This window comes from Equus quagga, unplaced genomic scaffold (genome assembly GCF_021613505.1).
Source record: "Equus quagga isolate Etosha38 unplaced genomic scaffold, UCLA_HA_Equagga_1.0 220_RagTag, whole genome shotgun sequence".
Taxonomy (NCBI): Eukaryota; Metazoa; Chordata; class Mammalia; order Perissodactyla; family Equidae; genus Equus; species Equus quagga.
Genome location: NW_025799647.1, coordinates 3488469 through 3505561, shown reverse-complemented (window position 1 = coordinate 3505561; position 17093 = coordinate 3488469). Strand labels below are relative to the sequence as shown.

The 17093-nt window shown below is 39.1% G+C and overlaps 1 protein-coding gene across 1 annotated transcript; it reads left to right on the top strand.

The window, feature by feature from the left end:
- The first annotated feature begins 4931 nt into the window (after window positions 1-4931).
- Window positions 4932-15840, top strand: LOC124233734 (putative coiled-coil domain-containing protein 196). Its single transcript, XM_046650878.1, is given in 11 exon segments — window positions 4932-4981; window positions 5089-5241; window positions 6559-6655; window positions 7377-7427; window positions 9076-9153; window positions 9360-9441; window positions 9960-10036; window positions 10413-10554; window positions 15494-15529; window positions 15532-15551; window positions 15721-15840. Coding segments are annotated over 11 exon segments (906 nt in total).
- The last annotated feature ends 1253 nt before the right edge of the window (window positions 15841-17093 follow it).

Genomic DNA, 17093 nt, shown 5'->3' with positions numbered 1-17093 from the left:
CAGTCACAAAAAGACATTTGAAAAGTGTATTGTAACACTGATGTTTCCAAACAAATCTTTTATATCACTTTAAAATGTATACAATTCAGCTTCAAAACCCATATCCAATAAAAATCTAAATATATGAACAAGCTCTTCTTTAGCAGTTAAAATTTTTACATTTTCTCCTTGAACTCATGTTTCCATCCCACTTCCTCCACAGAATTTTATTCAAATGCAACGTATTTTATGCTTGGAAGTCTTTGTTTTAATCACCCCATCATACGTCCCTGGAAAATATGTATGTAGGTTGAAATTTTATTTTTTTATTCCCTGTGACCTTAAGGTTCTAAGTGTTAAAATTTCTTCACAATTGCATTAGCATAAATACTTTTTAGGTGTAATGAATTATTTTGGAGATGCTTCGATTAGTTTGATGGGTAGACTGTTTTCCCCTATTTAGTTGATGTATTCATAGGTGAATATTACATATCGCTGGAATAAGACAGTCTTCAGCATCAATTTTATTCATATTTTTTGTTTTACGTACAATACTCCCTGAGAAAACTTGTTTACACAAGTAGATGGGAATGGAAGGTATTTGATTATAGCAGTGTCACTCAAATCTTTGAACTCCTTCTGAATTATAAACTAAAACCCATATAGTAATTTATCATCAACATTAATTTTTAATAAATCTAAGCTGACAATTTTATTAGGTCATCCATCAATTTTGTTGAAAGCAAAGAATTGGAAACCATCTGACCTACAAAAGAATTTGTAATCCAGTCACTATCATTCACTCTCTTTAACCCCAACACCAACATTTTTGAACTGTGTCTTGCCCTAGAGGTTTGTAAACGCCCCCAAAGCAAATCACTGAAGTAAGTCAATGAAGTAAGATTTCAAATTGTTGAAAGGTATTCCATTTTAACAAGTGGGAAAGTGTGATGAGGGTAGGGGAGATGAGAAAAGAGGCCAAGGGGAATTTTCAGGCAGATCCATTTTAGAAAAAGAGTACTTGTGGAAATTGAGGATCCAGCAAAAGATTCCCTGAAAACTGCCCTTGTTTCCACATTTCTTGAAAAGTGTTTGTGAAAGTTCACATACCTCAGTTTGAAGACCATTGTACCAACTGCTTGGACACATTTAGAGAATGCATTGCTTTTAAAAAGATCTCAACAATAACAGAGAGAATTCACGAGTCCTTAAATTTATCTCAATCTTCTTAACTACCTGGATTCACTCCAAATATAGATGCAGCCTAGCTTGGGGCAGCTATAGCAAGGGTTAAGGTGAAGCAAATGACAAAATGGTTAAAACAAACAGCGTAGGGAGATGTGGAAGATCTTGCACAGCCTACAAGTTTTGCCATTGTGATTTTGCCAGTACTTCTCTCTTTATTTTAGTTAATGAAATCCTTATAATCTCCTCAAGGATTGACCTGGCTCTGGGTCAGAAAGGAGCAGAAGGTCCTCATGTTTCCTCCCTGAGGTGTGCCGTAATTTCATTGCCAAGACCAAAGCTGAGGGAGGCAAGAATAAGAAAGCCTCTCTCTTTCTCTCTCTCTCTTTTTTTTTTTTTGCTTTAATAAGAAAATAATTGCCTCTACTCTTGGAGACCTTGCTTAATTAGACTAATCTGATTTTCTACTGGTAAAACTAACACTAAAATGTTATTGCTCTGAGTTCTCTAATTATAGCGCAATCACACTTTTTCTTAACAGATACTAAAACCAAATGCTATAATGTTGGATGAGGTCATTGTGAATAGCTTGTTATAAGGCCTATTTTGAGGTACCACATGAATTTCAGTGAATATTATGCAGAGACAAGGAAACAGCAGAAAGTTGACTGCAGAAAAAAATCATGAATTGCTACTATAATTTATCTAAACAGTGATGAGGTTCCACAAGTTATTTCATAGAAGTATATTCACTGACTAGAACCTCCTGATCTTCCACCCCAGACTCTTTAAACTCTACCCCTTTCTAATTTCCCCTCTTAGCCATCCCCTTCTTCATTTTCTTCCCTGCATAGCCTGAACACAATGATCAGCTTTTTGATGGATACTGTCACCAGCACTATTAGTCCCATTACTCCGTTGAACTTCTGCTTATCTATTCTGCCAAGTTGCAGCTCAGAGTCAAATAATCACCTGTTCTCTCTACTATTGCTGCTAGTTTTCCAAGTACTGCTGGAGAAATTGTGTAACTGCTGCTCCATGCCATGAAAATCTGCATCTCCCAAACTCACCTTGACTCTTAGCACTACTTGGCAATTCTTTCATTCTTGCCTGGTTAGCTTCCTTTTCCACTGCTCAGGTGCTATTCCCATCCTCAAGTCATTACTCTTCCAAAGTTTCCTACCAAGCTTCCTCAATCAACAGATAACCCAAGTTCTTGGTTCAGGAAAAATTAATGTTCAGTTTCCCTCCTTTCCACTTCCAGTCATCTGTAGCTTTACCCTCGCTTCCTCTGTCCCAGAGATAATGTAGTGTATCACTTATCCCATTTCAATGCTGTTTTTCGTTTTTAAGTTCTTTACTATAAAGTCTGTGTACATTATTACAGGGAAATATCCTTCTTGGAAATCTTATTCCAAGTTGAAGAAATGAGCATCGGAACGTTAGGAGATAAAGGTGCTGATTGGCCGCAGGAAAGAACGCATCAGAATAGCAAGTGTTCTTCCACGTTCAGTCTTTCACAACCAAGGACAGAAAGGATGGTGAGTTGGGATGCTACCCGCCCATTAAATATTTTAAAATTCTAACATAATTCTCTCAACCAAATGTCACGACATGAAATTTAAAGAGTCCATGCTTTAGTGATCAGTGCCATTTTTGTCCTCTCCTATTTGGTACCACCTGCCACACCTGCAGTCTAAAAAGCCACTAATAATAATTAGCCCACTTGGTTCCTTCTTTTAACTGGGTGAAGTTTGCTCACCATCATTTAACCCAAACTTTTCATGAGAATTCCTAAAAAAAACCAATGTGAATTACATTATGCTTCACCTGATATGGCTGTTCTAATGATGTCATATTATACCAGCTATCATATAAAACTTATAAGTGACACATATATGTTTTAGAAAAGTATTTGTAGAAACTGCCTAAAGAGAAGTTTTGATGTAGAGATACTTAGAAGGGTTATATATCCTATCTAACCAAGGGTAGCTCCAGGCTTTGTGGGACCCTGAAATGTGTATAATTGGGGGAGTACTCTCTTTCCAAAAAGGAATAAAAAATTATGGATACAAAATGAGGGACAGGGCCTTCGGAAGAGGTCTGTGAAAATGAAGGACTCTGAAGCTTAAGCTTCATTAGCTTCATATAATCATTTTTTTTGTTTGACCACTTAGAGCATTAAACAAGCCCCAAGCCGAAACCGACCAAAAACATGCTAAAATGTAAACGACTGACATGAGCCAGGAACTTCACATAATATGACATTTCACCTGTTTATTTACCATTCTAATTTTTATAAAAGTAGAAACTGAGACTCAGAGAATTTAGTAACTTGCTCATAGTCAGCTCACGGCTCTCATTGAAGCTGAGATTCAAACCAAGACAAACTAAATCTTATGTTATTTCCACTACAATACTCTGCCTTTAAGATTTCCCAAAAGACAAAGGGTTTAAGTTACTTTGGAGAATGCCCCTAGAAAATACCTGGAAATGCTCTGTGAATACTTGAAACTGATGTGACAATTCACATTTGAGAATCTCACTAAAAATACTGCCCTAAAACTGTGTTTAAAAGGCATGAAGAGGGGCCAGCCCGGTTGCCGAGTGGTTAAGTTTGCACACTCTGCTTCGGCGGCCAAGGGTTTCACTGGTTTGGATCCTGGGTGCGGACACGGCATCGCTTGTCAGGCCATGCTGAGGCTGCATCCCACATGCCACAACTAGAAGGACTCACAACTAATAATATACAACTATGTACTGGGAGGGGTTGGGGAGAAAAAGCAGAAAGAAAAAAAAGAAAAAGAAGATTGGCAACAGTTGTTAGCTCAGGTGCCAATCTTTAAGAAAAAATAAAAATAAAAAATAAAAGGCATGAAGAAACAAATGCGCAACTCTTGGGTTATCTTCTGCTCACTAAATGACACAGATGAAGACAGGAGCTCTTAGAGTCTAGGAGAAATGTGGTTCTAATTAGGAGAGGAAAATTGAGGCAGAATCAGAATCTGGAGGTAAGTCAAGAATTACAGACTCTCAGGAAAGGGCCTGGCTGTGGAAAGACATTGACAGCATGAATGTTTCACAAAGTATATCCTCTCACTACATGTCCTATGTGATTCTACCTTGCCCTTGTGATATATCAAGTTTTAAAGATAGGAAAATAATGACAGTTGGGTCATATATTATTCAATATTATATCCATATCTTGTATTTACCAGTTTAGCCTCTATTTTTTAAAATGTCCCGTAGAGGTATCCCCTCCTTATCCTAAGATCCCTAGAAAGTAGATGTTTTATCTTTATCTTTTCCTCACTCACAGAATCCAGCACTGTGCTCTACAGATAGTAGGCATTCCTTAGAGGTTAATTGCCATGGAAGATGGTGTTGATGTGTTATTTTTGACAGGCCACCATTTTCTAACACAACAGAAATTCCATAATACAGATGTGCTGTGATTCTATCATATTCAATCAAAGACTTCAGAATAAAATTTTTGGCAATGGCTAGAGCTAAGGCAAGAACTGATCAGATGTAGTTCATTGTACTTTCAGTCAACAAGCTCTCATTGATCTTGGAGTTACTTTAAAGACCTGCTGATTCTGTGGTCTTAGGGTCATTGTGACCTCAAGCTGTAGCTAAAATCAGTCCAGTCCAACAGGAATTTCAAGAGCACCAGCACAAAAAAAGATGACTTAACTGAAAGGAACAAGAAGGCACACATTTTCCAGAAGACCTCTTTATTCTTAGAGTAGAAATTTCCCTTCAAGATGACAAGCAGTTCAAACTCTCCAGGATCTTACTTGTCCTCAAAAACAAGGTGAGTCTTTGACAGAAGATGCCAAGTGGTAACTACCCAGGAGGGAAGAGAGGGTCTCTACCATTAACCCAGGCTAAAGGCAGATATTGTGGCGTGTCTTCCCACAGAAGTTCTAAAATAGATGACAACTACTTGAAGGAATTGAACGAGGACTTAAAGCTGAGGAAGCAAGAACTACTAGAGATGCTTAAACCTCAAGAAGATAAGAACAACCTCTTATTCCAGAAGTTAATGTCTAACTTGGAGGAAAAACAAAGAAGGTAGGGGCTCCCTGCTCAGGATTTCCTAGAGGAAGAAAGGTTGAAGAACTTTAATCCATAGGATTAGCAATGAAAATTTACATTTTTAAAAAAAAGTTTAGACATTCACCCATCGTAGGTAAAGAATTTGTAACCACAAAATCAGAGTGGCAAGGAGCCCTTTATTTTCTTTTAGTAAAATTAAATATGACTCAACCCTCATCTCACAGGGCTACAGTTCTTCTTCTTCTTCCCTAGGGTGTCCACCCAAGAAACAGATAAAAGCCTTTAGTATTTTTCAGTCTATCTTGGTCTCACTGATAGCTCTTTAATCATGTTTGTGGAATCACTTTAGGATAGATGACTGCTCTTCCCATGCCAAGCAGTGGAATGGCAATCTTTTCTGAGCCTAGGAATCCTCTGGACTGGGGTCTGACCTCTCTAAATATACTACCCCATTGAGGTCTTAACTCTTCAGTAGGGAACTCACTGTTCTTGGGACCCACCAACTCTCTGTTTTCTTTCTAGTCTAGGAAAATCTCACCTTAAGTGGTCTACCTTCATTTTCTACCCTTACCATAAGCATCTCAGGGAGCTCAGCTTTTGGAGAACAAAAGTCAAACAGAAAGTTGTGGTCAAGCATCAACTGCTTACAAACCAGAAACTCAGACTTTTCTCAGGGCAAGAGAACACAAAAGCTTGCTTCTCTCCTTATAATGGAGGAGGGAAAACTACAATTAACATAAACATAAATTAACTAATGCCTTTAAAGGATATCCTCTCTAACAGTCAAAGACTTGCTATTGATTCAGATTTTTTTAGAAACTTCTTGATGGCTTGGATTCTCTGGGGGCTACTGTAAGACTGTAAGTGGTTTCCCCAACTACCTCAAATGTCTTTATAAGAAGAAGTAAAGTGAGGGAGATGGACAGGAATGGGGTAGGGAATCATTCTGGGATTTATCTTGAAGACAATAGGTTCTTCGACCTCCTTCTTCAAAAGTGCCCCTTTTACCCCAAAAGTCATACACCAAAACATTGTTCTGAAGGAATGGAGAGGAATCTCATTGGCTGTTGGATATCAAAGTTTTGAGCATTAAAAAGCACAGAATTCATTATAGAACACAGTATTCATTACAGAGCGTACAGATAAGGCAAATGTCAATTAGGAATGGAATTGTCCTATAGAGACCATCTATAGCCAGAAGGACTCCCATAACTCTTGTGATTTCAGCCCCCATCTCACTCCTGTGGTAGAGTACTTTCTGACTGGTTGCAGAATATTAATATTCCTCTTTATGAAGTGTTATGTTTTATGATGTCTCTCTCTTCCTCCTAGTCTGCACATCATGAGGCAGATCATGTCAGGGAAGAGTGCTGAGGAATCCTCAGTCATGGAGCTCATTAAAGAAGCAGAAGAGATGAAGCAGAATCTGGTAAGACATTGGTGGGCACTCCAGGGCATGGCGTCCTGAACAGGGTTCAATTCCATTCCTGTCGCTGGATGTTTAATCTGACAAGGAAAGACAGAGTGCTCATCTCTGGCATCTGATGCTTCAACTCTCACATCTCCGTGATCTAGAAAGTCCAGAGTGATCCGAAGGGAGTCAGATGAAACACTGGGGAGAACAAGGACCAGCTAGCAAAGGTTCTTTTTCTTTGACTTTTTAAAAAATTTTTCATCTGGGGGTTAATGAACACAAGCATATTAACTCTTCACATTTCAGAAGGAATAGAAAATACCTACCAAAGTAAAAGAAAAGAAGTAGTTTTCTCTGAGAGATTCATGTAAGATTTTTAAAACTTAACACTGTATAAGACCTTAAGAACTAGAAATTAGTGATCTAAGCCACAGAAAATTGCCATAAGATTAGACTATCAAGTGTTGTAAGTGTAAGGAACTCATTTCTATTGATATGTATACCACAACTACCATAATTAAAGTTATTCAAAATTATTTTTTTTGTATTATCGTCATCATCAAACTCATGACTCATGTTCCTGGATTTGGGGTTAGGCCCATTCATTGCCTTGCTCTCTGGTTTACTATGTCCCTGAACTCCTCTCCTCCCTTTACTCACTAATTTCTTCCAACTTCACTTCAATGACTGGACAAACACATGTTTCTGTTTGTTTGGTTTTCTCCTCCTCCAACAGGAAAGGAAAAACAAGATGCTTCGGAAGGAAATGGAGATGCTATGGAACAAGGTGTGCCTCTAAGGATCTCTTGAAAGTATTGTCTCACGGACCATAATGCAAAGAACTTCCCTTTCCTTTGCTCCCCAACCTCATTTTCTCATGTCTCTGCTCCCACCTATGCCTCATGCCAATCCATTCTTTGCATGGCAGCCAGAGCGACCTTTCTTAAACAATCAAATCATGTCACGCTTCTTATGAAAACCCTTTACTCTTTATTGTGGCATAATCTGGCTCTTGCCTACCTCCTAGTCCTCTCATAGAAGTCCTCCTCTCCCACACTGGCTTCCTTGAGCTGGTTTCTCAAACATACCAAAACCTTTCCTATTTCAAGGCTTTTGCTCTTGCTTTCCCCCCAGGCCTATAATGCTATTTTCTTATCTCATCCTTCAGGTCTCTGCTTAAATGTCACCTCCTCAGGCAACCCTCCTTGTTCACTCCATCCAAAATAGGACACCGCCCCCCCCCTTTCTGTTATACAACTCTGTTCGTGTCCTCCATAGTACTTTTTATAATATAAGTTTATTATTATTTTTATTCTGTTATAAGTATTATTTAACTCGTTCCTTGTCTCCCTGCCCCTCTCTGGAATGTAAGCTCCTCCAGTATCTTGTTTGCTTTGTGCATCTCTGAATCCCTAGCACTAGCACAATGCTTGGAACATAGTAGACAATCAATAAATGTAAGGTGAAGGAACACCTAATTATAATTCTGATTTTGCAATAATCATGGCATTGTTTAAGATAACAATAGTAGGGACTTTTGCTGGAAAACCAGGCAGGGATGGAAATTCCCTTGTGGTCTAAGGCCTTGGGATCCAAGTGCTTTTTCACAAACTGCGAGACTAGAAGAGCAGGTTGTGTCTTGTGATATAAACAGGTGTATGGTGTGATATCTGACTGTTTTTTTCATCTCACCTTTCCGCACATAAGCAAGATACCATCGAGCCCTGCATCTTGTACTGAGATCTGCTTCTAGTTCTCAGTGGCAGCTACAAATCAGTTCTATGAATTGCCAGAAGTTATAGTTCCTGAGTTCTTGAGTCCTCATGATAGGAAATGTGCCAGCAAAATTCCTCTATCAAAATCCAGTTTCTCCAGAGCTCCCATAAGACTTTTTATAAGGGATGTCCATACACCTTAGCTTGTGATTGACTTTTCCCACCTGTATTTTTAGACAGGAAGAAATGGAGAGAGAAGAGCAGAATGCTGAGTGGTTAAGAACAGGCTTCAAAGCCCAAGAGATCTGGTCCAAATTCCAGCTCTGCTTTCCTAGCTGTGTGACCCTAAACAAACGACTTAGCCTCTTCAAGTCCCAGTTTTCTCGTCTATAAAATGGAAATAAAAATAGTCATGTGAGGATTAAGTGAAAATGTTTGTAACGTAGTAGAGTAGTATAAATAGAGTAATGTAGTAAGTAGCTCACAGTAGTAACTGGCATATTGTAAGGATTCAGTTAATAGTTTTATTATGATAAGTACACTCAAGGGATCAAACGGAATGGCTTGTTTTATTCTGAACCCCTTTGGTAGGATGCTGTTCACGTAAGGCCCTGAGAACTTGCTGACTGGCGGGAACCAAAAGCCTTAACCCATATTGGTTTTCCCCCTCCCTCACTAATTCCCACCAATTTAAAGCTTTGCAAAAATGTCTTTCTACAGACATTCGACACAGGAGAACTTGGTGATCAACAAAAAGCACCACAGATAAAAAACAAGGCAGACTTGCAGGATGGAAAGGCAAGTGGACTGCATGGCACTTAGAATTTCAGGGTTGTTGGTGCCACACAGCTGGAAACAGCCTGTTGATAATCAGGGCTAACATGGGTAGGCAGATAGGTAGGATCTACCTGGGCCTGTAGGGTACATCAGATTTACTGTCTGCTGAGACATTGCATTTCTTTCCTGGGACCTCCTATTTCTTTGGCTCTCTTCTTTCATCCCAGGCTCCCAAAACCCTCTCATCACCTAGGAAGACCAAGAATGAACTGGAGACATCATGCAGGGAAAGTGAAAGAGACAAGGAAGGTGGTACAATCTCTCTGAATGGGAGTGGGTTTAGAGCTGATAGATTAGAAATCTTTAAGGTAGCAGCAATCTGCCTAAACTATGGTGTGCTCCCGAACTGATGCAAAATTTTATAGGAGATCTGGTTCCCTTGGAATATTATATTTGAGTCAGAGTGACACTGCAAGTTTCTGGGAAATCATATTAGCTAGGACAAAGTGGGAAAAGCTGTACCAACCATGACAGCTCTGCAATAGCTATGTGATGTCAAAACACTTGTTAATTTGTTTTTGAACCTTTATTTAGCGGTATTAAGCTTGTATCTAATCTTCCCATAACTAACTCATTCACAGAAAATGATCCTATTCATTTAACTTTTAGCTTTTGGAAAGTGGTTTGTACAGGTGAGGCCAATTTAGAGGATTGTGCAGTTGAAACCAATTTATAAGTGAATCTATGACACCAGATTTTTGTAATAAAGTCTTTGCAGCATATGGAGAAAACTGATTTCTGATCTCAATTTACTTTGTCACCTAGAGGCTCTTTATTCCACCAGGAGAAGCAACAGAGGAAAATACCATGGGGCAGGTATCAGGAACAAGCCAACATCCTTCAGGTACTAACATCTTCCAAGGCTGGACATGGGGTACCATTTCGCTCATACAATATAAAGCCTTGTAGTTTCACAATGTTAAGCCTGATTCCCTCATCTGGATTACCAACTGTCCTGCTAAAAGAAATGTTTCATGGGAAGATGGCTGGAGAAAGTTCAGCTTCACCTTGAGTAACTTGGGATAAATAGCATATTTTCCTACAGTCATGATTTTGTTCTATTTGAAATGGAAAAAAAATCACATATACCGTCTGCCCAACTTTTAAAGGCTAAGCATGATGGGATCATTTTTTAACTTCTGAGTTAAAAGGATCTGGGTAACAGTGGATCTAGACAAGCCAACACTATGTGAGTAGTTTTGAAAAATGTTCTCTTGTAGAATGACTTTTATAGCAAAATGATTGAGCTGAGAATGGAAGCTTTGAAGAACTACCGGAAGGCAGATGACCTGAAATTATCATTGTACTTACAGCAGAATTCTGAGACAAAGCAAGCATTTTTTAATCCTCCTGGATCCCAAGGTAGGTAGAGTATCATAGGTAAACAGTTTGAGGTTCATTTTGTTTTATTTCACATGGGAGATCCCATTATTTATAAAGTGATCAACACAATGCCTGGCACACAGGAAGCTGAATGTTAGTAGTGTCATAATAAATTTTATCATCATCATCATTATTATTATTATTCAGAAGCTCTTATACCAAGGTTAGGATTCCTCTGGAGGAAATGAAATTTTCCTTTGTAAAGGCTAAGTAATACATTATGTACTTAGCATACGTAATTAATAAATAGTTGGCACTTGATAAAATATTAGTTTCTTCCTCACCTCTTCCCCTTTCCTACGAATTAGAGTAGTTTGGTCCCATGAATTTTCTTGGAATAGAATTCTGCTACTTCAGAACAGCAGGCCAAGGAGATAGACATCTGACAATGGTCACAAGTTTCATCAATCCAGATATTCTTCTGGGAGTTTCAGCATTTCCCTCCAAAGAATTTATGGCATCACTAGAGGAAATGAATGTAGCCACAGGCACAAGTGACCCAGTGTTCCTGTGTTTTACTGATTGCACGTTCATTGAGCACTGATTATAGGCCAGTTTCATTTTCTAACAACACATATACAAAAATCTTTGGGTTTGTTTGTGCCCAAGTGGATCTGAAATCTGAGTCCTAGATTTTGATTACGTTGACCTGTTTATAACCTAGTGTTTGATTATTGAAAAGAAAACAAAAGAAATATTGGTTCTCTTCATGGAGAGGTTTTTAAAGTAATTATGTTGAAATATTGTTACCAACAGTGTTATGATAGGGAGGTGGTTTTGTGGTTCTCAGTGTTTCCCAACTTCTGTGTCACAGGGACTATTGTTTATTTGATATTTTCTGTTTAGACTGACTTCTTTAATTTCTTAAATGCATTCCTTGAAAATAAAATTTATATTACTGTTTTAAATGAAAAATCAATATAGTTTTCCCCAATAATAATATACAGAAAACAAAATCTCAATGTTTTGACAAGATGCTGAAGCCTGAGACCTGTTTTATCTTTATTAGGAAATGAGATTAGCAAGATAGAGTTTTAAAGAAAACCAGCATCAAAATGAAACTTTCTCCTTGATGCCATCAAGTTTGAAAGAAGTGAAAAGGAAATAATTTTCTCATTGTGATTTATAGTATTTAATGCTGTGTTCCAGCACCTCCTAAATTTATCTCAGCTGCTACCTAAAATAATCTCACCATCACATTTTGGGAAATAGTATTTTAATTGAAAAGGCACTGGATTTAGAGTGAGGTACATGAGTTGCAGGCCTTACTCATGATCTGGGAAAGTCATTTAATTTCAGCTTTTTTCTTTATCTAAAACAGCCACAACACATCATAGAGCATATTGAAAACATTTGGTTTTGTGTAACCTCACAATGACTCTATGGGGTAGGTATTATAGAACAAGAAACAAGTTCAGAGAAGCCAGGCTTCTGACTCCATATCCAAAGATGATATCCATATCATCTCCTAGGATATGCTATAAAATGACAGTGTTAAAGTAGTGATTTCTCATCTCTTCCACCTCTAAAGGCTATGATTTGAATCCAAACATCACTGTTTAATGTATAATCCTCCCAATGAAGAATCATACTCCCTAAGGTCAATCTATTCAGTAATAAAACAGTTCAGGGGGCTGGCCCCGTGGCCGAGTGGTTAAGTTCACGCGCTCCGCTGCAGGCGGCCCAGTGTTTTGTTGGTTCGAATCCTGGGTGTGGACATGGCACTGCTCATCAAACCACGCTGAGGCAGTGTCCCACATGCCACAACTAGAAGGACCCACAACAAAGAATGTACAACTATGTACCGGGGGGCTTTGGGGAGAAAAAGGAAAAAAATAAAATCTTTAAAAAATAAAATAAATAAATAAATAAATAAATAAAACAGTTCAAAACGGTTGACAGGTTAGTAATTCTGCATTTAGCCCACTGGGTGGCACCAATCACATCTAGGCTTCTAGACCACAAATAGTGGTAATTCAGGAAATGTGAAATGCTGTGGGAAGAGATTAGCCTTCTATTACCCTTAGGATAAAATGTGCTACATTTAGATATCAAATGAAGACAGAAAGAAACTATTGATGTTTTCTGTCATGCTCCTCGGCACCGAGGTGTGTTACTGGCAGCCTCTGTTAGACCATATGAAATTCAGTATTCTGCAGCACACTCCTCACCCGTTATTCCACTCTGTGAACTACTGTTTCCTCGATTCCAAAAACAGCCACTGCCTGCTTCTTCCACAATCCCTATCTAATACTATTTCTTTCTACCACAGATAAATGAAGTGATTGGAACACTGAATTAAACAATTGGTTGGCCAATTGCACAAGCTGGGATTTTTTAAAGTTTAGGCACTTAATAGTGTTCCTGGCTAGTGTTCCTTTTCTTCTAGTTTCAAAAAACTTGAATTTCACAAACCTGTCTGAAAAAAAGGGTGGAATGTCATTTTGGACACACCTTAGGGTACAGGCCCTTTTGTTCTAGGCATTTCCAAGTAGAGGGAGGGTTTCTCCTATGGCTTTTGGCCAAGAACCCCTCCTTCCACATCAACTGCCCCGTGTGCTGGTTGGCTGCGTTGCAGTGGTGTGATCTACACAGTTGGCAAAATACAGCCCAGTGTTAATATTCCTGACTTTGTTACGCTTCAAGCAATCCCTGCTTGCAAATTCCCTTGAGGTCCAGATTGTAGGATTACCGTTGTTATCAGTTTTAGCTGTTTAGCATACTGCATCACCTAGTCTTATAGAAGAGGAAAACATTTTATAACTACAGTGAAGTCTTTCCTTTTGGTGTTTCCAGAGACAGGTCACATCTGAAGGGATTTACTTTCCCACCGGTGTAAAATTACAATTTGACCCACAGGGGTGGCAGCCCTTCCCTGGCTTCTGTAGAGTCAAGAGAGCAGTTGGTGGCCTTTGGCAGTCACCTATCTTAGAGAGCACCGGCACCAAGCAATCTTCAGATTCAGCTGACTTTCCCATCACACCTGCTGGTGTTTAAAGAGGAGGTTTACCTTCAGTGATAATAAGATATTTGATTCTGATGGCCTTCTTTTCTCTCCTCCTCATCCCACCTCCCAAAACCTTTGCATTTTTTTTTTCAGCTCTTTTGAGAAGAAGCTGAAGGTTAGATGTGAATATTTTGCTACACTTATAAATTCAGATGAAAGGCCAGTGAGGTGAGAAATGAATACTCTTGAGACCTTATTTATTCTATAGCTCACTCTGTTCTGAAAGCAAGTCATTCTTCCCGCTTGTAACCTTTACTTCATTTCAGTATTACTCTTCCTGATGGCTGAAATACACACCAGCAGGTGCTGCCAAAATGAAAATAGTAGTGTTAAGCTAAACTGCTGAAAGGCAGGGGTGGAAACCCACAGCTAGCTCAAATCTAGGTCTTGGATAAATAGTATTACTCTCAAATACAGGCTTTTTTCCAGCTTTGAGGCAACTCGAACCTTTTGAAAGTCAAGGTTAGGTTTATGGTATTAGTAGGTTATGAAGTTAATTTCTAAACTAGGTCATTCTTTCACTTCCTATAAAATGCCTCATAAGTCCAGTAGAAGCATAAAAATTCTCTTTCTTAAATACAACTTTTTTTTGAGGAAGATTAGCCCTGAGCTAACATCTGCTGCCAATCCTCCTCTTTTTGTTGAGGAAGACTGGCCCTGAGCTAATATCTGTGCCTATCTTCCTCTACTTTATATGTGGGACGCCTACCACAGCATGGCTTGACAAGCAGTGCATAGGTCTGCACCCGGGATCTGAAGTGGCGAACCCCAGGCCACTGAAACAGAACGTGCGAACACTACCACTGCGCCACCAGGCCTGCCCCCTTAAATATAAATTTTGAAGGTTAAAAAAAAAACTATACCTTTATTAATAGTATGATTATTTCAATGAGTGATAATAGATTCCAAACTGTTTTGCATCACACACTCAGGAGAGCAGCAGGATGTCTAGGATAGGGTTCTCATACTTAGAAAATAGAGGATGCCCAGTTAAATTTGAATTGTAGATAAATGATAACTTTTTAGTATAAATATTGCATGGGACATACTTATACTAAAATTTATTTGGTGTTTATTAAAATCCAGATTTAACTGGATGTCCTACATTCTTGTCTGGCAACCCTAACCTAGGACAGACTCACTACAGAGCCTATTTGGCACCCTACAATTCTCCCTTTTCCCCTTTTCATTGCCTCCCTACCCCCCTCTATCTCAGCCTGTCATTCTCTCTGCTTCCTCTTTCTCATCCCTGTCCCCGCCTTTATCGTTTGTTTGTTCTCCACTATCCACAGTAGGCCATTTTTGTGGCATATGTGTCTGGGTTATGTGAGGGTGTGTATACATCTTCATGATTTATCATCCCATTTCTTCACTTAAAAGTTGTATTAGAAGTACATTCTGTAGTCTCTCAAATAAAATTGTTTTTACTTGCATGTAATCCTCAAATGATTTTTTTCCTGTGGGACATGAGCTCTCAACAGAAAAAAGGTTTACTACTCCAACTTTAAAAATATTGTTGGGTTAGGGGCCGGCCCAGTGGTGTAGTCGTTAAGTTCTCACGTTCCGCTTTGGCGGCCCGGGGTTCACCGGTTCAAACCCTGGGTGTGGACATGGCACCGCTTGGCAAGCCATGCTGCGGCAGGCATCCCACATATAAAGTAGAGGAAGATGGGCATGGATGTTAGCTCAGGGCTAATCTCCCTCAAAAAAAATATATACATATATATATTGTTGGGTCAAGTTATTTTTTAAAACAATAATTAGAAAATCTACATCCATGCTAACACCAGAGTCAGTCCTATAGTGACACAATGACACGATACTGTGATGAATGTTAATAGCCTTGCAACTCACAATAAAACTAGTTTTTCTCTCAAAGGAAGCTCTCATTTTCCTAATGTTTGCCACCAGGTACTATGGGCGCCACAACCATGGGCAGAACAACTAAGGCAAAAATGAATCTAATGGGGTAAGAACTATTTTCTTTTCAAAATCATTTTAAAGACTTGACTACACAGCGGGTGTAGATTTTTGGAATGCATTTGTTAACATACATTCTGATTTAATATTTTTAGGGGATTTGCAAAGACACTTTGATGTTTTAGCTGTCTTTTTCTTCTGTTTTTCTCCCGTCTTAGCGAATTCTGGGATCAAAGACCTACACAGAACAACAAGGAGCTAAAGAAAGTCAGTTTGATGGTCCAAGAGGGAGGCTCCTTTTTCTGAGGTCACTGCAGGATGAAGCTCCGAAAGAATAGAAAGCTTTCACTCCATTTGCTTTGGACAGATTTAAAGACGAGGTACAGCCAATGGTGTTAATTAAAATCTCTCAAACCTTTGTTTCAGTGTTGTTTCCCCTCTCTCTCTCTCTCTCTCCACCAAACTGGGTGGAAATGCTAGTTAGATGCTTGGCCTTAAGCATGTCAGGAATTTCGTTATTTAGGGATTGTAAACAGCTTCTGGTTATTTTGGTAGCTTTTCATATGCATTTGAAATGATATGATATTATATGATATACAGTGGTATGATATGATAGCTTTTTAGAGCATTTTGAAATGACTAGATTCAAACCACATTGTATGTTCTTAATAAGTCCATAAAAAGTCGCTCCTCTCCACCTCTGAAATGTCTAATTCTGGGCAGATCTGCCACTGGCAAAAGAGCAAAAATAGGTACAAAATAAGGAAAATTATACTCCATAGATTCTCCTTACTCTCTCACCAACCACATCCTACTGCCCTGTTGATTCTGCCTCCTAGTCACCTATTCCTCGAATATCTTCTACCTTCCTTGTACCACTGTGTTAGTTCAGGCGCTCCTTGCTGCCTGGATTACCACAGCCTCTTAATTGGTTTCCCAGCTTCCAGTCCCTCTAATCCATCTTCCACGGCACCAGCACCGCTGAAACTCTCTCTTCTAAAACAGAAGTGAGGTCATGTCACTTCCCTACAGGTTTCCCGACTTTAGTATAAAGTCCAAATTCCTTCACAGATCAAGTAATGATCTGCCTCCTACCTATGTTCCCAGTCTCATCTCTCACTCTGTCCCCCCTCCCTCATACATCCTACATTGAGCTTGTAGGGGAGGAAGACATTCCCTCTACCCACACTAGGTCCTTCTGGTCGGATTACGAATTAAACGGACATGAGACAGAATAACAGGAGAAAATTAAACAAAGCTTTATAACGTGTATACATGGGAGAGGCCCAGAAAAATTGAGTAACTCACCAAAATGGTGGAAGCTCTCCTCAGCTAAAGGCAAAGGAGGATGTTGGGTGTAGGGGGAGTCAGTTATGGGAGATTCCCAGAAAATCACAGTAAACAAGATTGAGGTTATTATGCAGATTTAAGTCCTTGCCTTCTGCATTGACAACAGTTTCTAAATATAAGGTCATCCCCGCCTTCCTGGTACAGAGAGGGAGACACCTTTACAGATGGAGATTTCTTCTACAAATGTAAATGTCTCTTACAAAGGGTAACTTCTACTTTTCAGAGTTTCTCTCATGTCTGC